This window comes from Eptatretus burgeri, chromosome 13, assembly GCF_056783735.1.
Source record: "Eptatretus burgeri isolate ZD-2024b chromosome 13, Ebu_testis_v1, whole genome shotgun sequence".
Taxonomy (NCBI): Eukaryota; Metazoa; Chordata; class Myxini; order Myxiniformes; family Myxinidae; genus Eptatretus; species Eptatretus burgeri.
In genome coordinates this window covers 16,476,457-16,500,670 of record NC_140973.1, presented here as the reverse complement: position 1 = coordinate 16,500,670, position 24,214 = coordinate 16,476,457, and the positions used below count along the sequence as shown (strand labels likewise).

Sequence of the window (24,214 nt, the reverse complement as noted above, 5' to 3'; positions counted from 1 at the left end):
TTACATACTTTACTCTATTTTGAAAAGGGAACTGATAATCGTGATAATGACAAACTCAGAAAATGTAGTCAAATTATTGCACACTTCACTTTGAAGTGGCTATGGTTTACTGTCTACTACCATTCTACCAGGACACATGGTACACGCATACATCGGTCTCGTACAATATGAGTTTCTGAGCTCAAGTCTACTGGCTCTGGATCAAGAAGTCTACACTTTTACAAGCAATGCGACTTTGCATTTGCACATTCTAAGCTTGGCCGATATCTCAGTCTGTGTCTACTGCGTCTGTCTACTGGCATTCTCCTTCACAAGCACACAGTCCAGTGCATTGCAGATTAGCCTTCTTGCATTTGCAGCGGTTTCTACAGCCTTTTTAGCAGCCTCACGACACCAGCTCAAAGCAGCTTTTTGAAGCCTCAGGGAGTGTGGTCCAGAGCGGTTCGTAGGACCCATCCTCTGTTTGCCGCCAGCCCCAGCTTGTTGGTGATGGAAGCACGGGTTGAGGGACCAAGACCTGCCCCCAGACAATAGCCACCCTGGAAGACTGATCTCTTCACATGCTGTTCCAAAGCATTGTAGGTAGGTGGGATGCGCTGGACAGAGTTCCTCTTGGCGAAGAGTTTCATTCTGGCCTCGTTGACGTCCGTATATGGACTGGTGCGGTCATAGAGGAGCACCACAAACCTTTCAATGCAGTGCACCGTTTCATCCTGGATGGTGACTGGCATGGTGGTCAGGGTCACAAGAGAATGTCAGTTCTGGAAACGAGTTCCATGTGGCCCAGGCAGATTTCTTCCCATGCCCCACGAATGCTGATACCGTGTCACATCCGGTCATGGCGTGGAAGACGGGGAGGGCACGTGCCTTCTGTGGACCGAGGGAGGCAGCTATTTCATGGGCAGGGATGTAACGGTAGTTCTTTCCCGTCCCAAAGGCAATCCCATATATTTTATGGATTTTCCCATTAAAATGACCATTTTTCCCCAATACAATGGCAGGAAATATAATAAATCAACACAAATGACATTTGTATTGTTTTCCTTTGTGAATGCACATCACATGGAGTATTTATCACCTCTGAGAAACCGACAAAGAGAATAACAATGACAGATATCCCATGTTGTTAAAGTAGAATGGCGGCCATTTTGGAAAATGACCAAAGCTGACCAAGGCAAAATCTCGAGTGGCTCCATATCCAGAATTATTCAGAATACATTAGTCAACATATGTACCAATTTTGGTGCTTTTATGAAAAGTCGAACAATTGGTTTGCTATGCTGCAGTACTAAAACGAACAAACATCCAAACAAACATCCAAACAAACAAACAATTACTGACAACAGTGCAGTAGATAGTCGAAAAATCGTGCAAATTATGATACATGCATCAAATTTGGCATTTCTGTTCTGCAGGGCTTTCTGATCAAATCTGCCTGATTGGCCATTTGAAAATCCAAATTTTGAAAGAAAAAAAAAACTTCAAAAAAATTTGAAGTCACAGCTGGCTGAAATTCTTGAAGCACAAGTGAACATCCCAGACAGAGAACCAAGGGGAGATGCAGTCATTATTGATGGCTCAGCACTTATCAATGCCGTACCTCCACGCACTTCAAAAATATTTGATGACTATGCTAAAGAAGACATCATCCCAAAGGTGGAATCCTATGGTGCCAGGTACGAGAGGGTGGACGTAGTGTTTGATGTGTACAAGAAGTCAAGTCTGAAGTCCGAGGCAAGGTCGAAAAGGGGGCAAGGAATCGGAAGAAGAGTGACAGGAACCAGTAAGATCCCAAGTAACTGGAGAAGCTTTCTTCGAGATGACAGCAACAAGACTGAGCTGTTTCACTTCCTTGTGGAAAAGATGCGTGAAGCACAGACGACGAGCACAGTCATTGTCACAAAAGGAGAAGATACCATTAGCAACACAAGGAAGTCACTGGATGCTGTGTCTCCATGTTGTCATGAAGAAGCTGACACTCGAATATTTGTACACGCCAGGGATGCAACGACGGATGGTAGCAAGTCCTTTATCATTAAGGCTAATGACACGGACGTACGAGTCGTAGCAATATCTGTACTGCCATCCTTACAGGAACTAGGTCTTGAGAACATGTGGATTGCCTTTGGCCAATGAGCCAAGGCACGATGGACTCCAGTCCATGAGGTAGTTTCTGCAATTGGGCCTGAGAAAGCTTGAGGGATCCCATACTTCCATGCGTTCACTGGATGTGACGTCGTCTGCCTTCCACGGTAAAGGGAAGAAAACTGCATGGCAGACTTGGAACGTCTTTGATGATGTTTCTGAAACATTCACCAATCTCAGCCAGCATCCAACATTGATTTGTGATCTTGACTTTTTTGAAGTTTTTTTTTTTTTTTTTTTTTCCAATTTTTCAAATTTTGGATTTTCAAATGGCCAATCAGGCAGATTTGATGAGAATCCCCTGGAGAACAGATGTGCCAAATTTGTTGCTTGTATCATCATTTGCACGATTCCTCTCAAAAATTGCTGTTATCTGCCCCACTACAATAAGGGTCACCTATTTCGGCGACCCAACAATAAGGGTCACCTATTTTGGTGACCCAACAGACTTACAGACTTATGCGGATGGACATACGTGGACGGACACGCGCGCGGACGGACACGCGCGCGGACGGACACGCGCGCGGACGGACACGCGCGCGGACGGACACGCGCGCGGACGGACACGCGCGCGCGGTCGGACGCACGCGCACACACACGTTGGCGGGCACACACACGCGCGCGGGCGGGCATACACACGAGGACAGACGCACACACGCGAGGACGGACACGCGCGTGGACGGACACACACACGGGCGGACAGACACACACACACACACACACACACACGGACACACGCAGACACAGAGAGACGCAGAGACGCAGACATGCACGCGCACACAGACGCGCACGCACACAGACACACACACGGACACAAGCAGACACAGAGAGATGCAGAGACGCAGACATGCACGCGCACACAGACGCGCACGCACACAGACACAGACACACGCCTTGGTTTTGAATCACCGACCTCCCAGACTCGGTGTGTGTGCCCTAACCATTGCGACACAGAGGTTTGTTGCAGGTTTTATTTCACCAGCAAGTTTCTGTGAAATTAAATTCGTTAATTCACTTCATTTTACCCTCACGTTATTACATTTGTAAAAAAACACCAGAAAACAACGTGCTTTTATCGGAAGTATAGCTCAAAGCCAGGTTTTGTTGTAATCTGATTACCTGCATGCCTGGTGTTGGCTTAATGGTTAGGGTGGTGGGCTTGGGATCCAAGGATCCTGAGTTAAAATCCCCCTCAGCTGTTGAATTAATACCAGGTGGGGTTGACTCTGCCTGTCATCTTTGCGATGTCGGCAAAATGAGTACCAGCCTGCTCGTATACTGTGTCGGAGTGGCGACCCATCTAGGATTGTGCCCAAGGAGACTGCTTCGGCAGCACCAACGCTCTGCACAGAGCATGGTCCCGATGGATGGATGGATACCTGCATTTGTCCAAGCGGCAGACGTGCCAGGTTACAAGAGGAATGTTATCCACAGGAGAACTCGAGCCACATTATTTTAATTATCAGTTTGAACGGCCTTTTAATGGAAAGGAGTCAATAAAAACACAGACCTAGTCCACAGTTGAATTTAGTTTCACAAATAAAAGGTGAAATTGCTTATTTTACCTTTTTAATTTTGCAAAAACAGTCGGCGGTGCATCGTTCAGTTGGCTCATTTATTTCACCAGCTTTTATGTAGAACACTATGAATATATACCATGATGATTTGTCCCTTATCTAATTCTTGTAATCGAACAATGTAAAATACATTGATGTTCTCAAATGATATTATCTGGCATGCAATGTTTTTACCAGCTCCCCCATGAACCCTGTATCACCGGAAACATGAATAATAAAATGGAATTTGGGCAAGCAATTGGGTGGTGCTCGGGAAGGAGAATGTCTGAATAAATTTCTCACACATCTTTCCTTGCACCACTTCAAACATTTAGAGTGTCGTGTTTAAAAGGTAAATCCACATTCAATGTGGTGAGCTTTGATTATCGAGCCTGGAGGGACATGAACGCCTCACTCCACGCTCTATCTTGGTCTGCGATAGCACAGCAGGTCTTGTGAATTGTCTATTCACTGTGAAAAGAAGGCTTTGCATTTGAAATGGTTGTTCATGTTATTGTAACCTGCGTTGCATCCTTTTTGTTGCACAATTTTGAGGAATTGATTTTGGCTTTGGCTTTGAAGTTATTGTGATGTTTTCCCAGGGCAAACCCAAGGGCTTTGTCATGGCGAAATAGATTTTGAGGCTTGCTTGTATCGTTGGTTTTCCAGGAGCGTCTCCATGGCGACAGAACCTTTCTCCTGGGCCAATGGCTTGTGTCTTGAATTTATGGTTTTGTTTTTGCTTACAATGTGGAAATAGCCTTGGAACTGGAGTTGTCATTTCTCTTCAGAATTTGTGCCTTTGTGTATTCAAACATGCCTTGAGGCGTGCTATTGCCTCCACATAATCCACCCTGAGGCGAATCCATAACAGTATATCCATTTACCCAACCAAATGTAGGTTTCAATTTTATATTATCTGCTATAAATTGATGAGGTGTGTGTGTGTGTGTTTTTTCTTTTTTCTCTCTCTGTCTTGCTGTCTGTCTGTCTCACTCTCTCCCTCTCTTTTGCAAATGCACAGTGACAATGGCAGCAACCTTCCTAGAATACATCCAGCAGAATGAGGAGCGGGATGGTGTACGCTTCAGCTGGAACGTATGGCCGTCCAGCCGCCTTGATGCCACACGTACGGTGGTGCCTCTTGCTTGCCTGTTCACTCCCCTGCGTGAACGATCAGACCTCCCACCTGTGCAGTACGAACCTGTGCTGTGCAGTCGCGCAACCTGCCGTTCAGTTCTCAATCCACTCTGGTGTGTGACATGCACTCAGCCCTTTTTGCTTCAAAAAAATGTCAAACGTAATAAGTTTTAAAATAAACTTTGTGTTGAGTGAAAATGTATGCTTGGTGCTGCTGTAAACATTTTCAAACCCACATGGTTATTTTACACTGCTTTTTGTTAGCAGTTAATGGTAAGGGTTTATGAAGATCTCTGCCATCTTTGGTACTTCATGTATGCAATCAGAGATTAAGAATTCAAGGTATTTACTGAATGTGTTTTTATTCCTCCACAGCATTGTGTTTTTGGGTTGTCCGTCTGGCTGAGCGTGCGTGCGTAGCATGCGTTCATTACCACGATAACTTATGAACCACTGAAGGGATTTTGACCAAATTTGGTCATCGGACTTAATCAAGTGCCCCTTCATTGAAAATCTCGTGGCTGCAATAACTTATGAAGTACTGAAGAGATTTCAACCACATTTGACACACGTATGGACTGTAGTACAAAGATGAACCGATTAAATTTTAGATTCAACAGGTCAAAGGTCATGTCCCCTTTGAAGTCATTTGCAGATCATAACTCGAGTTTGATGCATCTGATGTCTCTTTTACTTATGTCTTTTCTCTCACTCGTTCTCTCTCAGGTGACCTTTTACTTGGGATCAAACCTAACAGTGGGTTGCTATCTAACACGGGCGGAGGCATATATCCAGCGACACAATCACGCCAAATTCTACATTCTGTTTTTAGGTCATCTCGGTAGAGATGACCTAATAAAGCCGGACCATATGTCCGTCTGTACGTCTGTCCGTACGTCTGTCAACAATTTTTCTTTCCGATCTTGATGAAACTTAGTATGTGGGTAGAGGTCGATGAGTGTTGCACAACGATATAACTTTTGTCCGGGTTCAAGGTCAGGGTCAAGGTCACGAGGTCACGCAAGTTATAAAAATCGCCATTTTCAAAACCTATCTAGTCTGCCATTGTACAAGATATTCGGCAACTGTTTATTGATTATGATAGTAAAAAATATTATCTTGTATCTAACCGGACAGATTTTTGAATTTCCTTCCCGTTTGATCGTCACGTGATCTGGAAGATGGCCAAAAACGCCGATGCGATTCGCAAAGAAGGAAGGAAGGAGAAATGAAATATAAATATAAAACACATTTTTAGCCTTTTATATTTCTACATTTTCTGCCGAAGGTGCAAAAGTTTAAAAACCCGAAATGTAAACGTCGGCATTTATTTTCAAAATATAATTTCGTGCGCGCACGCCAAAATGCCGAGTCATCTTTAACCAAACTGCGCAGTTCGAGCTGCGCAGTAGAACTGCACAGTCGAGCTGCGCATAAGAACTGCACAGTCGTCTTTGGTCATAACTGAACATTGAGAACTTGTGGTATTATAGAGATGACCGTCACCCCCACACGGGGGTAATTTTTAAATATTTTTTTTCCCGCATTCTTATTTTTTCTCCCTCGTCAATTGATCAATGAACCAATCAATCAATTTCTTATCCAGTGCTTTTAATTTACTAGAAGGTAAGGAAAGTAATAAAATTAAGAAAACTGCACCATAAAAATATGAAATATTGCAAGATTTCATAATTGTAATTGATGAGGCTTTGTGAAATTTTATAGGCAGAGTTCCATATTTGAAGAATTATTGATCGTCGATGGTCTCTAACATACTCATGTAACAAAGTAACATACTAACCCTAACATACTCATGTGAGGAACTACCTCTTGATCTTATTTTCTTGTCTTTCCTCCTCCCTGTCCTCCTCCTGCTGTAGTTCTTTTAAAACCTCATTCCCATCACGCATTTATTTATTTATTTATTTAAAACGTGCCATTTTCTTTCTCTAACTCTGTGTCCCTTTTCCTTGATTCCTTCTCTCATCTTCTATTATTCCTTTGTTGCTTTCCATTCTGTTAACCACCTGGGTTAACCATTATTTAAGGCCTTTACACTCCCACACAGCAAGCATATCTCTCTCTCTCTCTCTCTCTCTCTCTCTCTCTCTCTCTCTCTCTCTCTCTCTCTCTCTCTCTCTCTCTCTCTCTCTCTCTCTCTCTCTCTCTCTCTCTCTCTCTATCTCTCTCTATCTCTCTCTATCTCTCTCTATCTCTCTCTATCTCTCTCTATCTCTCTCTCTCTCTCTCTATCTCTCTCTATCTCTCTCTATCTCTCTCTATCTCTCTCTCTCTCTCTCTCTCTCTCTCTATCTCTCTCTATCTCTCTCTATCTCTCTCTATCTCTCTCTATCTCTCTCTATCTCTCTCTATCTCTATATCTCTCTCTCTCTCTCTCTCTCTCTCTCTCTCTCTCTCTCTCTCTATCTCTCTCTATCTCTCTCTATCTCTCTCTATCTCTCTCTATCTCTCTCTATCTCTCTCTATCTCTCTCTATCTCTCTCTATCTCTCTCTATCTCTCTCTATCTCTCTCTATCTCTCTCTATCTCTCTCTATCTCTCTCTATCTCTCTCTATCTCTCTCTATCTCTCTCTATCTCTCTCTATCTCTCTCTATCTCTCTCTATCTCTCTCTATCTCTCTCTATCTCTCTCTATCTCTCTCTATCTCTCTCTCTCTCTATCTCTCTCTATCTCTCTCTATCTCTCTCTCTATATCTTCAATTCCATACTGTTAGTATTTTCTCGTTTTTGGGTGAGGGGTTCTATGAACTATCTAGTTTATGGTATTGACGGGAGAGCAAAGATCTCTGTTTCTTTTGTGTTGGAAAAAATGCTACCTTTGATGTGAACCTAAGATTGCCAAACTGACCTTGAAGGGCTTTTGTGCATGTGCATACAGCCGTGTGTGTTAGTGCATGCTTCACCTTTTCAGGAAATTTGCAAATTTGCTCGTTTATCGATTGTCAACTTTGGTTCTGCTGTTCTGCTGCTGAGTTTGTTGTCTGTGGATTTATTTTCCAGCCAAGTGGACTACAGAGCGAAGATCTGGGCGTGCAATTTCTGCTATCAACGGAATCCTGTAAGCTTATGATCTTTATAAAATTATTTCTTATTTTGCAGGGGAGACATTGACTGTACGCCACTTTTGTTAAACCTTGCATCGGCTGTTGTGTGCATTGTGAGATAATGAGTGATTTAATAATCATAAGGGGAATAAAGGTTTTGGTGGCATTTCTATGTACAATACTTCATAGTAACTTTATGTTTTGTAACTTTAAGCTTGGAATAGGTGTGTCTGTCCTTTTGCTGCTAACATGAGCTTCCAATCCCCACCTCTCCACACCCATTTTTCCTTCCTTTTCCTTCAGTTTCCTCCTACTTATTCAGGGATTACGGAAATGAATCAGCCAGCGGAGCTTGTCCCACAGTTTACAACTATTGAGTATATGGTGCAGGTAAGGAGGGCTTGATGACCGGCAGCAAGAACATGACTGTTTACTTTTTTGTTTAAAGAAAAAAACTAGCAAAGAACCAATTCGTATGGATGGGTTCATTCCCCCAGAATTGACATCTTTTGGTACGACTTGTGAATCCCCCTCACACCGGCAGAGTCACGATGCCATTCATACATACGTGCATAGAGAGAATCGGGGTCCTCCAATCGCCCGGAACCTCCTGCCTTAAACCTTCCCGGGTGCAACCACCAGTTTTCAACTCGTTCTATCCAGCAGTTCAGTCGGGAAAATAAGTCAAACGGACATTTCTCAAATTATCATGTGATTACACAGGGGAGAATCGAGGGATCGAGGGAGAATCTTCAATTCGACTAATTATAACTTTGCAGCTCATTTCTTTACTGTTACTTCAAAAGCTCAGTATTTGCTTGTTAACCACCTTGGATCCCTATATGGGCTTTTTCGACTCTCAACAGCGTGGGCCACAGATTCCACTCATTTTCCTTTACATTGTGGACACGTGTATGGAGGAAGAAGATCTCCAGGCCCTAAAGGAGTCCCTGCAGATGTCGCTGAGCCTTTTGCCACGGACTGCTCTCATCGGCGTCATCACTTTTGGCCGCATGGTCCAGGTGCATGAACTTGGCTGTGAGGGTATTTCCAAGAGCTACGTGTTTCGTGGTACCAAGGACCTGTCGGCCAAGCAGCTGCAGGTAAGGAGATGGTCTGGTTTTCTGTATCTGCAAATATGTGTAGGCAGAACTTGCAGTTTATACTTCTACGCTTGAACGATATCTTGTGTGTTCATTATCCAATATCCATTGATCCTCAGGTCAGTAATTGCTGAGCAGGATTGTTTATTTTATGCTGCAATGGATCTTGGGTGTTTTATGGTTAACAAGTTTTACTTTATCCGAGATAAGTTTTACTTTATCCTAGCTCACCTAACATGGTGCTGTCTGGGGAAGAAAAGTGCCCAGCTATCTGAAATTATTTATAAGGTGGTGGGGGTTTCGGGATAAGTTGCCAACGTGTTATACTTTAAAACCTTGGCCAGATTCGAAAGTACCTACACCCAAAATATGGGGCCTCTCGGTGCTACGGTTCGGCCATGAAACAGTAATGCACAAATGCTTGAAATTATTAAGTTATGGCCTCTTATTCACAAAATTCTGATCAGTATGTTAAACTTTGACCACATTAACCCACAAGCGGTTATGTTTTGATTCTGCCAGCACCACCTCTCGACCATCATGCTAGGCACTGCAATGGTTAGCAGGATAGCCTATACTTTGGAGCAGTCTTTCAATCCTGACAAATCTGACATTCTCATGTCTCTCTGAAAGGACTGTCTGGAAAACCACCCCCCCTCCATCCCCATCTGCTTTCTCAACAATTCTCTTGAAGAAGTTCTGTCACTCAAGCTTTTGGGTCTGCCATGATCTTTCCTGGGAAAGCCGCATTTCCAAGCTGGCCTCCAAAGTCAGTCTTGCCAACTGGGCATCCTCTGTCATGCAAAGTCCTTCCTTGGCACACCTGAGTTCCTAACATACAAAGCTTTCATCTGCAGCTTGATGGAGTACTGCTCTCCCCGCTGGGCTGGTGCTCCTGCCTCACACCTAGCTCGGCTTCACGCTGAGGAAACCAAGGCTTTTAAGATCATTGGTATCTCCTGCGATGAAGCTGAGTCTTTGGGTCTTTCACTCTGTCATCGCAGGCAGGTCGGTAGTCTTTGTCTTCTACTGTCTCCTCTCCGGCCTTGTAAGTCTTTGGGTCTTTCACTCTCATCACAGGCAGGTCGGTAGTCTTTGTCTTCTAGTGTCTCTTCTCCAGCCTTGCATGTCCTGCTTTGTCTGTGCTCTCTCCTCCTAATATTTCCACAGGGCACTCAAGGCCTGCCGGCAACCCCCTTCTGGTGAAACTGCCAAAATCAAGAATTACTGCTCACCTTCACTCTTTCATTTCTCTTTTTCTACTGCCTCTTGAACAAACTCCCACACACTCTTCAATCCCCTCTTCCCTCCAGTTCTTCAAAACAGCTGTTAACCACCATCTCATATCTCTTCAACCCCTGTTAACACACCCCAAACCCACCTCCTTCAAATTCCCTGTTTTCCTTTCTGAAAGTCCCTGTGGTGTCCATCTTGTTTACCCCATGCACCCCACCCCATCCCTCTCTCTCCCATGTCCCTGTTCCCTGCTGTTGTTGTGCTTTCTTCTGTCGCCCCCTCTTGTCTCCTGCTCCCTTTGTTACATGTTCTGTGTGTTAGCTCTTATAAGAGCCTCGACAAAGTATACAAAAAAGAAGTGGTTCCCAAACGTTTTTGTCCACGGCCCAAAATTTTAAATCTCATTCCATTCGCGACCCAAAGGGTAAAAGGACATACTTGGTACCAGTACCCACGATAAAAATTGTCAGAGAAAACACTTTCTACATGGAAAACCTCCCAAAAATCTCAGGATTTTGAGGGGGTTTTTTTCAAGCTTGGGTTGCAACCCTGGATTTGGGAACCCTTACTCTTGAGGTATGTGCATTTATCTCTGAGCTGTCTCGGCTGGATTTTCATCTCAGCCCAGCTTTAAATCGTCACCCTAATGTTTTGCATGTAGGGCGATGCATCACTGTATGCACAATCCCTCAGATAGATGTTCAACTGAGTGTCTTATCTGCAAGCATTAGATGATGAACCTTCACTATTCCATGGTGTCCATCTATCCATTGGGACCATACTGCAGAGCATTGGTGCTGCCGAAGCAGTCTCCCTAGGCTATTGGACACAAACCTGGACAGGTCGCTACTCTGACTCATTTTGCTGACCTTGGAAGGATGACGGGCAGAGTCAACCCCATCTGGTATTAATTTAACAGCGAAGGGGGATTTAAACTCAGGATCCTAGGATCCCAAGCCCACTACCCTAACCGTTAAGCCAACACCAGGCATATTCCATGGTGTCCTTTGTGGAAAGTAGGCGAGCTATCCCTGGCACCCTCTCCAAATTCTTAATCTTCTTCAGTCAATTCGTAGGCCTGGACAGTCAGTTATTGTAAGATTTTGACTAAAAATGTTCTTGGTTCACCCCACTTAAAGGAGAGAATAATTGGCAGTTAAGGAAGTAGTTGTAGTAGTAGCAGCAGTAGTAGTAGTAGTAGCAGTGGTCGTTGTCGTCGTATTTGTAACTGCATAATTTAGGGTTTACTGTACATGTGATTTGTGAAATTGTACCAAGCCCTCTACTCTGCCAATGCTTTCCTATGCAGGAAATGCTTGGACTTACAAGGCCATCAGCCACCCAGCAGCGGTCTGCCCAGCCTCAGCAACTCCCACAATTTAACAGGTAATCTCACGACAAATCGGTATTTGTCCATGTTAATGTCACATGGATATTTCTTCCATGATTGGTGATTCATTTTTGTGGAGGCCCATCTTCAGCCATCTTTGTATCTCATATCTTTTGCAAGAAGAAACCATTGAGGTAAAAATCCATCTTTGTTCCCGAGATGTTAAATTTTGCTGTAAAACAGTCCGCCATCAGATCCCTCTGAAGCACCTAACGAAGGATTACCGCCGAGCTAGAACGGACATGCCCGGTTGCTAATTATGCTGGGCAAACCTGGGCACATACTTACCTGGCCCTGGAGTCGTGCTTGGAAATCGCTGACAAACCTATAAATATGGTTATCATGTGTGAAAGGGGCAAAAATGACTGGTGACTCAAATTTCCCCAAAGTGTGACCAGAACATTCACTTGGCAAGGCTGTAACAATCCCAGCCTTTCCTTCTTCGAAGATTATGAAGCACGATGACTCTGTCCATCAGAATGATTTGTTTTCCATTCACACTTGGTACCAATCAGCTTGTTTACCCCTGTAAAATTATGGACCCTGTGAAAACCCCTGTACCCCTTGGAATTACTCCCAAATGCAAGGAATGAAAACTTGCACCATTGGAGTAGCTGTTTGTGAGATCAGAAATTGACTGTTGGCTCGCACCGAGATTAGAATTGGTCCTTGTTTTGTATACACAATGTTGAGGCTCGTTGAAGAGCTAGAACGGAATGGAAGGGAACAAAATGGAAAGGGGGAAACACCAATAGCAGAGTGGAAGTGAGAGTGAGATCAATGGTAGGGGGAGAAGGACACATGGGGTGCACAAGCTGTACACAAGCTGAATGAAGCACAGCAACAAGAGGAAGGGGAAAAGGGAGATGAAACAAACAAGGAACAAATGTACCAGCAAGTAACAAACAAAAAGAGGTGAGGGAGAGGGGTGGGGTGAAATCACAATAACCTGGAAAAAGTAGTGCTTGGGAATGGGGTAATTTGGGGTAGAAGAGATCATGAGAATGGATGGGTGATGACCTGAGGTAGTGGTGAACAACTGTCTTCAAGTACTAGAAGGAAGAATCGGACTGAACAGACTGGGGAAGTTTGTCCCACAGGTGAGAGAAAAGAGGAATAAATGAGTGCAGGTTTGCAGCGAGTCTGGATTTTGGAATTTTAACAAGAAGAGGGTGGTCGGTATTGTATATTCTTCACACAAAAACCACCTTCACCCACACCTAAAATAAATGAATAAATAAATAATAATAATAATAATATCTATATATTAATACTGAAGGACCAATTTTGTGCTCCTCCTAGCGGCCGCGTCACGTTTTTCTCGGTACTGTGACCCGGACTGAAAGAAACTTTGTACCTGTAAGAGTGCATCACACATAGTGGCAATCGTCAACTTTCAACTCTGAAGCAGAATAAACACTTTTTGTTGAGACGGGGGCGAGGAGTGAAGAGGCGGGGGTGGGGGATGAAGAGACGGGCGAGGAGTGAAGAGGCGGGCAGCAAAGTAAGCAAATATTTGGGCGGGGGTAAGCAAATTGAAAGCGGGAGACGGGGGGATTGGAGCAGGGGGTGAGTGGGCGGGGCTGGGGTGAATTAGGCGGGGTTGAGTGTGAGGGGGTGGATGGGGCGGGGGCCCAGGGGCAAATGGGGCGGGGAATCAAGAGACGGGGGCGGGGAGTGAAGAGGCGGGGGCGGGGAAATTACATTTTTGGGCGGGGGTAAGCAAATTGAAGGCGGGGCGTGGGAGGCGGGGGGGAATGGGGCAGGGCCGGGGGATGAGTAGGCGGGGGCAAGCACACCCTGTCCAGTCCATGTCCCTCGAATGCGGGTGAGCTGGTGAGGGTGGTTAAATCAACGGAATCCGTCTGTGATGGGGTTTAGGCTAGTTGAAAATAATAATAATAATAATCTATTATAAAAGGAGCCGTGTCTGTCTGTCTCGTCTTATAACTTGATAACGGATCAACGGATTTCAATAAATCCAACTACGGTGAATTTAGGGGATTCCAGGAAAGGTTTGTGATGAAATTTTTTGTAATTTTTTTTTATTCTTTTTTTTTTTAATGAATACATGGGCACACATGGCAAAACTGCAAACGTCAAGTTGCGACTCAAGTTATCTCCGCACTCCCAGGAATCCTTTTTCTTCTTGCCTGATTGATTAGCCATCACAGCAAAAATTGGTATTTCCATCAGCAAAGTGACGGATCTTATTTTCTAGTGTTAATAATAATAATAATAATAATAATAATAATAATAATAATAATAATAATAATAATAATAATAATAATACCAATGAGAAAAACACCTCTTTTCCCCATTTTTATTTTTAACACCCTCGTGATATTCCTGATCCTGCCACACTTTTCCCATCCCCATTCCTCCCACAGTAAGTTCCCCTGATGAAATTAAGTTGTTTTCATGGATTTATTTAATCTGGTGTTGGTGTGGTGCAGGCATGATTGGCTGAATAGCCTCCTCCTGCATCTAACTTCCTTGTTACCCTCGCCAGAGGAGAGAGTATTGCATTTGGGTCATTGTTTGTTTGTCTGTTTTTTCTCATAGAATGTGAGTATGTGTATTAATTACATTAGACCCTTTTTGATCAGGTCGGGCCAGATTAGATCTGTGACTTGCTTCCAGGTACCATGCAAACCTGAACTAACCTGCTTCATGGTCGAGTTATTGGCGACTAAACCATCTCCCCCACCTAGTTTCCTGGTGAGAAGGGTGTTTGGATATGGACACCCAGTTGGATTAAAAACAAAACCTGTTAAAGGGTGGAGGAGTTCCTTGTGAGCCAACGGCCATCCATATCTCGTGCCCAACTGTGTCTACATATGTCCTCCTGCAGTTGGGTTACCTCTTTTTTTAGGAGGTTGGTGGCAGGAATTGCACTCCAGTCACCGTAAAACACTTAATTCCGCAAAACCCACACATCCAAAAAACCCTGAAAACCCACTCCGTGGGAGTACCTCCTGTGCTGCTGCCCTTCGCAGGGCAGCTTACCGGATGACGGGATTGGGGCAAAGCCTTTGGGACCCCCATTCCTTGATGATAGGAGGGAAAACACAAGGTAAACTTCCTGAGTCAGATTGCGGTGGTGTGTGGCAGAGTGGTGCTGAGGTGTCGTCCACCAGACGGAAGTCTCCTTGGGTTAACCTGAGGCGGTCTCTTCGGGTGGGTGCATGGAATGTCCTATCCCAAAGAGAGCATCATCACCTGTCTCGGTTATTATCTGAGCTCAAGCGTTTGAACATCGGTATTGCAGCACTCTCTGAGGTTCGGAGATCATATCGTGGCAAGATCATGGCGGGTGGTTACACCGACTATTGGTCTGTTCACTCTGATGGTTCCCATGCCCAAGTAGTTGCTGTAGCTGTGTCCAAGAAGCTGACTCCAATGATAATTGAGGTAACACCGGTCAATGAGCATATTATGAGTCTTGGGATTCATCACTCTTGGATGTCATTTCCTGGTCTCTCTAAATGCTCCGACTAAGGCGAGTGATCTCAACGTGAAGGACGCGTTCTATGCTGCGTTGGAGTCTGTGGTTGATCATTGCCCCAGGTGAGATATACTTCTAGTCTTGGGGGATTTCAATGCATTGACTGGAACTGATAGGGATGATTATGAGATGTGTTTGTCCCCATGGGTCTTGATCTGTGAACCAGAACAGCACCAAGTTCCTTGACTTTGCAAGAAGTCATGGACTTAGGGTGGCTGGTTCATGGTTTCAGCACCCCAAGCTCATTGCTGGACTTGGTATTCCAACGCTGGAGGTGTGGCAAAGAAGATTGACCATGTGCTCGTTGATGGCCGCTGGAGGATGATCCAGAACTGCAGGGTCCCACCGGAGTGCTCAGTTCCTCAATACCGACCACAGGCTTGTTGTAGCAACTCTGAAGTTGCAGCTTCTATCCAGGAGAATAGTACCATCCCAGCCTCGGCTGGATGTTGGCAAGCTCAAGGATTAGAGAGGCACTGAGGAGTTTGCGAACAGGCTGAGTGGGGATTTGTGTGGGTGCTTTGCGAAATCCTGAAGAGTTGTGGAGTACCTTCAAGACCACCGTCCTTGATGTTGCCGGTGGTTGTCTTGGAACTCACCGGAAGGTGAAGAAGAATTTTGTCTCTGAAGGGACACTGGATACCATTGATCATAATCGCAGGGCCAGGTTTAATGGCAGAGCTGTGCTGTTCAGGGAGTTGAGGTGAAAAACTGTGCGCTGAGGGAGGACAAGGAGCCCTATGTGTGAGGAATATGTGAGTGGGTAGAGCATCACCTGTAGTCAAGTGATTCTCATCCTGTTTACAGGGGAATTCGCGTATTGTGTTCCTCCAAGCCCATCCCTCGGTGTACTGCAGTGAGAACAGAGGGTGGTCGGCTCTTGACAGAGGAGTACGAAGTGAAGGCCCGCTGGGCCAGTTATTTTGAGCGGCTGTACTCTGCTAACCCAACAGCTGTTGAGTTGGATGTCAGGGATGTTACTATTTCTATTGCTGACCCTCCAATCCACAGTGATCCACCTTCATTTGTGGAAACACAGGTTGTGGTGAACCGGTTTAAATGGGGAAAAGCTCTTGGGATCTGTGGCATCCATGCTAAACTTCTCAAGGCTGGTGGAAATGCTGAACTCATGTCATTGCATGCAGTTCTGTGCTCTGCCTGGAACACAGGCATCATCCCAACTGAATGGAAGAGGGGCCTTGTTGTCCCTCTCTGGAAAGGAAAGGGTGATCGCTAGGACTGCAACAACTACCGAGGGGTGACGCTGCTCTCAGTGCTGGCAAGGTCTTTGCTCGGATAATTCTCGATAGGGTTCACCACCATCTGCTTGAGCACCAGCACCCATAGCAATCAGGCTTTACACCAAAGAGGTCAACGATTGACCATACCCTTGCTCTTCGGGTCCTCACCGAACGCAGGTGAGAGTTTCGGAAGGGGCTGCTTACAGCCTATGTTGATCTCAGCAAAGCATTTGATTCAGTGAATCGGATGCCCTCTGGAGGATTCTTGGTCTTCGTTGGGTGCCACCAAAACTGATCCATCTGATGTCTGAACTATACTCTTGTACTGAAAGTGCTGTGAGATGTCGTGATACCATCTCTGACTTAGTTGCAATTGTTACTGGAGTTTGTCAGGGGTGTGTACTGGCCCCCACACTTTTCAGCACTTGTATGGACTGGATTCTGGGGAGGATGTCAGAGCGATGAAGCTGCACTGCATCGTTTGGGAATGTCAAGATCTCTGACCGTGATTTCGCAGATGATGCAGTCATCTTTGCGAAGACTCTGGATATCATTTTGGGTGCCCTTGAGGTGCTGAATGAGGAGTCACAGCCACTGGGATTCTGGGTTTCCTGGGTCAAAACTAAGATCCAGGCTTTCAATGACATCTTGGATGCTGTTGTCCTGTCTGTGCCTGTTTGTGGTGAGGATGTTGAGGTCGTAGAGAGATTCACTTACCTTGGCAGTGATATTCATGTCTCTGCTGGCTGTGAGCCAGAGGTCAATAGACGTCTGGGTCGGGCCTGCGGAGTCATTAATTCACTGGAGTATGGGGTGTGGCGCTGCCGGTACCTGTACAGGACGACAGTCTGAATCTTCAGGTTCTTGGTGCTTACAGTCTTGCTCTATGGATGTGAGACTTGGACTCTGACTAGGGATCTGAGATGAAGACTTAATTCCTTTGGAACCAGGTCTCTTCGGAGAATCCTTGGCTATTGCTGGTCAGACTTTGTGTCGAACGAGCGGATGTTGAGAGAGATTCAAATGAGATTTGTTACCTGCGTTGTCCGGAGCGTCAGTCGCTGTTGTATGGACATGTGGCTCATTTTCCTGACTCTGATCCTGCTCACCTGATGCTCTCAGTGAGAGACCCTCGTGAATGGAGGGGGCCAATGGGCCGACCACGTTCCTCGTGGTTGCAACAGGTTGATCAGCATCTCAAGGAGATGGGGATCAGCCAGGCGTCTGCCTGGGAGATGGCCGGATGGAGGCCCCTGGAGTACTGGTGGAAAGTGGGCACAGCGACGTGCTGCTCTGGCTTCTGCTCCGATACCTGACCTGACCTGACCCTTTAGAACCCTCAGGCCCTTTAAGACCCTTTCGACCCCTGTTCTGTTCTTGCGTATGACAGCTTGGCTTCCAGATAGCTATAATATTTTGGAAGCGCGGCTGTGTAGCTGATGCTGAGCCCCTCTTCCAGTCCACTGGTACTCATTTAACTGACCTCAGAAGGATGACAGGCTGAGTCAACTCCACCTGGTGTTAATTCAGCAGCCAACGGGCTCAAATTCAGGACGCTAGGATCCTAAGCCAGCTGCCCTAACTACTCAGCTCACACCAGGCTTGTTTAGACCCCTCAGGTGCTTTAAGACCATTTCGACCCTTTGGAACCCTAACACCCTTTTAGACCCTTTTTGGACCCCTGTTCTTCATTGCACGGCCCACGAGTCACTGGCAGCCTCCTGCTGGCCTAAAGTGCGGGCCCTGACGCACGGCCGATAATACACAAATGTGAAAATAATCTGTTATATTGTTGCGGGCCAGGCGTCGGTCGCGAGCACGACTGCTAGATGGAGCAGCAGAGTTGGCTCGACCGATCGTCCGGAATTCAGATCGTACCTTTTCGGAAAACTCCGGAAAAGTACGGGTCCCTTATTGGACCGAAGTTCGCCAATTGACAGACCACGTGGGGTAGGGTCGATTGCCAATTTCAATTTACCTAAATACCCACGTGGTCCAAACTACCAGGGAAATTCACCCTCGATAATGCTCGTATGGAACGAGCTGCTTAGCGTACTCGTTCTGTGTGCGATCCGAGCGGTTTGATCGCCGAGATCTGTCGGTCCCAAATATCCCGTTACAACGGCAACGGCCTGGCTAATTTTCCAACACGCAGCACACGAAGCCAATGAAGGAATAGACACAAACGAGCTGAAACGTTTCACAAATGGGGATGTTTATTTACGATGGGGGGATGAGGGGAGCACATAAGGGCAGAGTTAAACCGAATATTAATAAATGGAGGTATGCAAGTATGTACAACAAGAGCACTTATACAGTTCACTACTTAACAGACGGGCCCACGGACACACACGCACACACACCCAAAGAATCGGACCGAAGTGGTCTTTATTCGGACCTCCAGCCCGGAGGACAGTCGGGCTGAAGACCAGGGTATGTCTTGGACCTGTCCACCTCTTGGACCTGTTCGAGCTGACTCGATCTGGGCGCCAGCATGAGGCGAGCCGAATCCAGGCACCAGCGAGCGACCCTTGTGGTTCTTGCGGGGATGGTGTCTCTCAAGCGCTTGATCGTGCGGCGGAGGAGGAGGAAGAAGATGACGACGATGACCAAGACCAGACCAGACCAGACCAGACAGACCGACGAGACCGCCTGTCCTGTTTATTTCTACTCGCCCCCCGTCGGGGCGGGTGGCACGTGTCTCACCCCTCCGCGCACCAATCGCCAGGGAACTCTATTGTCTCTCCATCATTGGTTGGGGGACGTGTCGGGCGCCTTGATTCCCCGCCCCGTCCCCAATCTGCCGAGGATTTGTGAGAGAGACGTCAGGCCCCACCCCGTCCCGGATTCGCGAGAGAGACGTCAGGCCTTCGTGAACTCCGCCCACGTTTGTGCTGACACGCACGTGAGCGATGGCGTCGGTGGGAAGAAGCAAGATGAAGGTGAAATGATGCTGGCGTTATTGTAGGTGGTGTAATAAACAAAAAGAAAACCTGACTATTAAAATAACTCCACAGCGCAGGAACATTTAATTACCCATTAGACTATGGTCGGGAACCTAACTGGCAACATGTACTTCCCGATATAACTGATCTATAAGACCTGTATGTTGTTGCTCATGGCTTCCAGATTCGCAACAATATGTCATAAATGTTATCATCTGTCATAAATGCTATCAAATTGACCTGATGGTTTCAAATGAGTGTTCCAATGTGAAGCATAAAAGCATCATCATCACCACATCAGTAGATGGCAATATGCAAACAATTGTGCTTGCAGCACAGTTAATCATAACGAAGAAGAGTACGTGTAGGCGGGGCCTAATAGCAGCCATGATGGAGTCCTGCAGGCGGTGTGGTGGCTCTCACACTGTTGTCTTGTCGGCAAAAGTGGTCCCCTTCTAAACAAGCTCAAATGAGCAAAGATTCTCGTCCTCTTAATGATGACATCATAAAAATGAATATGACGTCATTGTGCTGTATCAGGTTTGCGATAAATCATCTGTGCTAATGCCCGGCTTGATTCCCGCAAACAAAATTCAAACAGCTTGCCTAGTTTCGGAGATAATGGGATAGGCGATTTCCATTAGCGGCGACATCATGACGTCAACTTTTTTTCTAGGAAGAATTTCCAAAATCGGAGATGGTTACTGCCTGCACGTGGGCTTTCTGCATATACATGGCAAGTTTCACGAAGATCCGATGAAAACTCTGGGTTGTGAAACAAAAAATGTCAAAAAATAGGAATGACGTCATAAAAATTGATATGATGCCATAGTGATGTATCATATGTGCGGTAATTCATCTCTGCTAATGCCTCGTTTGATTCCCGTAAACAGAATTCAAAAAGCTTGCCGAGTTTCGGAGATATTTTTTTAGGCGATTTCCATTAGCGGAGATATTTTGACATCATAACTTTTTCTGGGAGGTATTTTCAAAATCGGAGATCGTTACTGTATGTGCAGTATATTTTTACATATATACACCAAGTTTCAGGAAGCTTTGATGAAGTTCGATGAAGATGAAACAAAACAACTCCACAAGAACAACAACGTGAGTAAGACTTAGAGATCCTCCACGAGGATCTAAAAATATTTGACCTCTCAGACCCTTTAGATCCTCATTGACCTTTTAGAACTCTGATGACCCTTCGGTTCCTTTTTACCCTTTAGACCGTCACACCTTTCAGACCTTTTAACTTTGGATGCTGCTATGTTGTCTGTCCCTCTTTGTGGTGAGGATGTTGAGGTCACGGAGAGATTCACTTGGCTCGGCAGTGATATTCATGTCTCCGCTGGACCCCTTTGACCTTTCGGCCCTTTTACGATGTCTGAAGACCCTCTGAACCCTTCAGACAATTCTAACCCTTTGGACCTTAAATTACACCCTTTGGAGCATTTTGACTCATTTAGACCTTTTCAGAACTTTCGACCTTTAGATCTTAAGAACATTTAGCCTTTGCAACTTTTCAGATCTCTGACCTTGACACATTTACAACTTGACAATTTTGATCTTTCATTTGCAATCAATGACCTTTCATTTAGTACATCATTCCATTTATTTGCCACAAATTACACCACACAAAACAAGTCCTGGTGAGGGTCTGCAAATTCTGATTGCTCTTTCTTGTTATAACTGTTGACGAGGTGGGATAAATCTGTACATAAGGTAGAGCAGGCTTTTGTGGAAGGATTGCCAGGTGGTATTCTCAAGAAAGGCAGAGATGGGAGACCAGTGCTGGAGTGAGATGGCAGCTTGCAGTCCCTGCTTGTCCGCTCAATTTTGTTCTTAATTCTTTGATGTGTATTCGGCATCTGGCTCTATAATTATTATGGTATCATTATTAATCCTTTCCTTGTCTGAACCTTGTCACTCCAGGTTCTTACAGCCAGTTCAGGAAGTGGACATGAGCTTGACCGACCTTCTCGGAGAGCTGCAGAGGGATCCATGGCCTGTCACACAAGGTCGTCGGCCACTGCGAAGCACTGGAGTTGCGTTGTCCATCGCTGTGGGTTTACTTGAGGTAAGGGGATCACTCTGTATTGACTTCTCACCATGGTGTGAAATACAAATTACACCTTCCCTTTGGTCAAAATATACCCAGGCCAGTCATTATTACATGTCATTAGCCCGTCCCATGTGCAACGGGAGGTGAGGCTTTGCACTCTCTTGTACGTGTGTGCCTATCTGTCTGTTTATCTGTCCAGGGCATAACTTTTCTTTATCATTTGAGCTTGTGACATCAAATTTTCAAAAAATCTTTATTATGAGAATATGGAGAGACTAATTAATAATGGGGTCAAAGGGCAAAGTCACAGTGAGTAGAAATGGGCCTTTTCAGTCTGGCCACTGCTGCACTGAACGAGACAGCTGGGTTTTAAAAAAAATCACTTCCATGCTTTATTTATTTAGCATTGAGCATCAGTGTGTCTGTGCACGCCATAATTATTTTACTATTTGAGTTTTTATCATCAAATTTTCGACAAACTTTTACGATGAGAACGTTGAAAACACTACTGAATAAAATTGACCAATTTTTTTTTTTTTTTTAAGCTGTTGTTTTTGTCACGTTTAGTTTGTACAAACCAGACTGCGGATGGGCTTTGCATTTTGAGATGCTTTCTCCTTGTTGTTGGATTGGTGGTGAAGACATTTGCATGACAGGGATTGTGAGTTCAAATACCACTGAAAGCAGCAGTATGAATGAATGATTTGGCTTGTGAGGTTCTGGAAACCGAGTTGGTCTCAATGGAACGAGCATGTAACTTGAAAAACAAAAAAAGGAAGAAAACACCTGGTTCACTGACTTTCAGTGAGGGGGTAATCTGCCTGATTTGTGATTTGTTTTGTCTCATCTCAATGGGATTCCAATCCAAACTTTATGGTTGGCTCTATGAGGCCATTTTGGGCAGCCTTCAGAAAGGTAACTGTGCAAAATCAATGCCATGGTAATTTCAAAAAAACAATTAATCATTAATACTATATTGTGCTCCAGCCATAACTTTTATACACGGTGTGGCATTAATATCTGACATACGTATCTATTTCTGTAATGAAACAAGACTGAACAAAGTAAATCATGTTTTTAGTATGTTAAGGTGAAGTACAGGTATGAGAGATTTTGTGACATCATAGCAGTGCTGTGCACACAAAGCAGCTCTACTTCTGAAAAATCACATCTTTTAAATGCTATCCATTACAATCGATGCACTCCCTGCAACGAACCAATACATTGTTCATTGCTGCTTTCAATGTGCCATTATCAATAGCAGTGATGGCTTCATTGATCCTCATCTTAAGTTTATCGACACACGTGGGGCGTCTCTTGTAAACCTGGCTCTTCAAAAATCCACAGAGGAAGAAATCCGCTGTGGTCAAATCTGCAGATCGGAGTGGCAATGAACCATTACCAAACCGAGAGATCATCTTTTCCCTCAACTGTTGCCTTAGAAATTGCATAACAATTCTCACAGTGTGGCACGTTGCTCCATCTTGTTGATACCATGCGTCTGCGAACATTGTACTTCTACGCCGGAATTCAGGAATGAGAAAGTTCTAAATGATCGCTGAGTTGCAAAAACAGAGCCTGATTTAATATCAAGTTCCTCGATTTCAATCCGTGTTGGCACGTCGTAATGCTCCATCATTCAAATCTTCAGGTCTTCACATGTCACGCACAAAATTTTTTTTAATTCATTCTACAGATATTTCTTTTAAAATGTGTCATTACTAATGTGTCAAGTTTAAATTCCACATCCTGTATAATAAGTGTTTAGTGTTTTTGAAAGATAGACTGCAAGTAGAAGCTCAGCCTTTATGTTTTTATTTTATTTTATTTTTCCAAAGAAGTATTTTGATGCATCGATGTCTGGGATATTGGGATTGCAAATGGTGTAATTAGCTCGGTGGGTGCAATTAGCAAGTTAAATTGGTGGTCAATAATTATGTAATAGCCTTGCTTTTAATGAGTTTCTCATTGGTGCATGAAAATGCATGTTTTTTAACATCTGGTTCTCTTATTTCCATTGAATAAGAGGCATGTGGTGACATGTTTTCTTTGTACGGAGTTGATGTGAATTATGCTGTCTTGTTGTCCCATTTCTGGGTATGATTTTGCGATCCTTTATTACAGTATATGTCGAGGGATGGCAAACTTGCTTATTACCACCACCACCTAAGGTGGGGCAGAGGTTATTTTTTCACCCCTGTTTGTTTGTTTGTTACTTGGCAAAAAATGTTTTTTGCCAAGTATGTTTGTCTGTCTGTCGCGTTTGTCCGACGATTTTGGCCACAGTTTTCAAGCAATCGTTCTGAAAATTTTTGTGTGTGTAGGTGACCGGCCGAGGACAGCAACGCTTAATTTTGGTGAAGATCCGAATCCGGATCTGAGAATTTTAAAAGTGATTCTTCACCATTGAGAAACAGGGCCAAAAACGATATACAACACGATATCTCAAAAAGTTGTGGACGGATTCAGATATAACTTGGTGGACAGCTTGGGTGTGTGACAAGGACTAATTGATACGATTTTGGTGAAGATCTGAATCCGAATCCAGATTCGAGAATTTTTCAAGTGATTCTTCACCATTGAGAAATGGGGCCAAAAACGATATATAGCACAATATGTCAAAAGGTTATGGATTCCTGTTCTTCATTGCACAGCCCACGAGCCACTGGTGGCCTAAAGTGCGGCCCCTGATTTGCGGCTGGTAATACACAAATGTGAAAACACTCCATCATAATCTGCCATAAATGCTATCAAATTGACCGTTTGGTTTCAAATGAGTGTTCCAATGTGAAGCATAAAAGTAACATAACTACATCATGAT

At 44.8% G+C, this 24,214-nt stretch overlaps 1 protein-coding gene across 6 annotated transcripts in view; it reads left to right on the top strand.

Annotated features, from left to right (window-relative positions):
- LOC147013932 (protein transport protein Sec23A) overlaps positions 1-24,214 on the top strand; it is a 93,981-nt gene that overhangs the window by 18,720 nt on the left and 51,047 nt on the right. For all 6 annotated transcript variants that reach the window (XM_085851297.1, XM_085851296.1, XM_085851299.1 and 3 more), the window contains exons 2-7: positions 4,726-4,954; positions 7,865-7,922; positions 8,212-8,298; positions 8,775-9,011; positions 11,557-11,633; positions 21,264-21,408. In XM_085851297.1, the coding sequence (XP_085707423.1) occupies positions 4,731-4,954; positions 7,865-7,922; positions 8,212-8,298; positions 8,775-9,011; positions 11,557-11,633; positions 21,264-21,408 (828 nt within the window). In that variant the 5' untranslated portion in view covers positions 4,726-4,730. The remainder of the gene's footprint in view (positions 1-4,725; positions 4,955-7,864; positions 7,923-8,211; positions 8,299-8,774; positions 9,012-11,556; positions 11,634-21,263; positions 21,409-24,214) is intronic.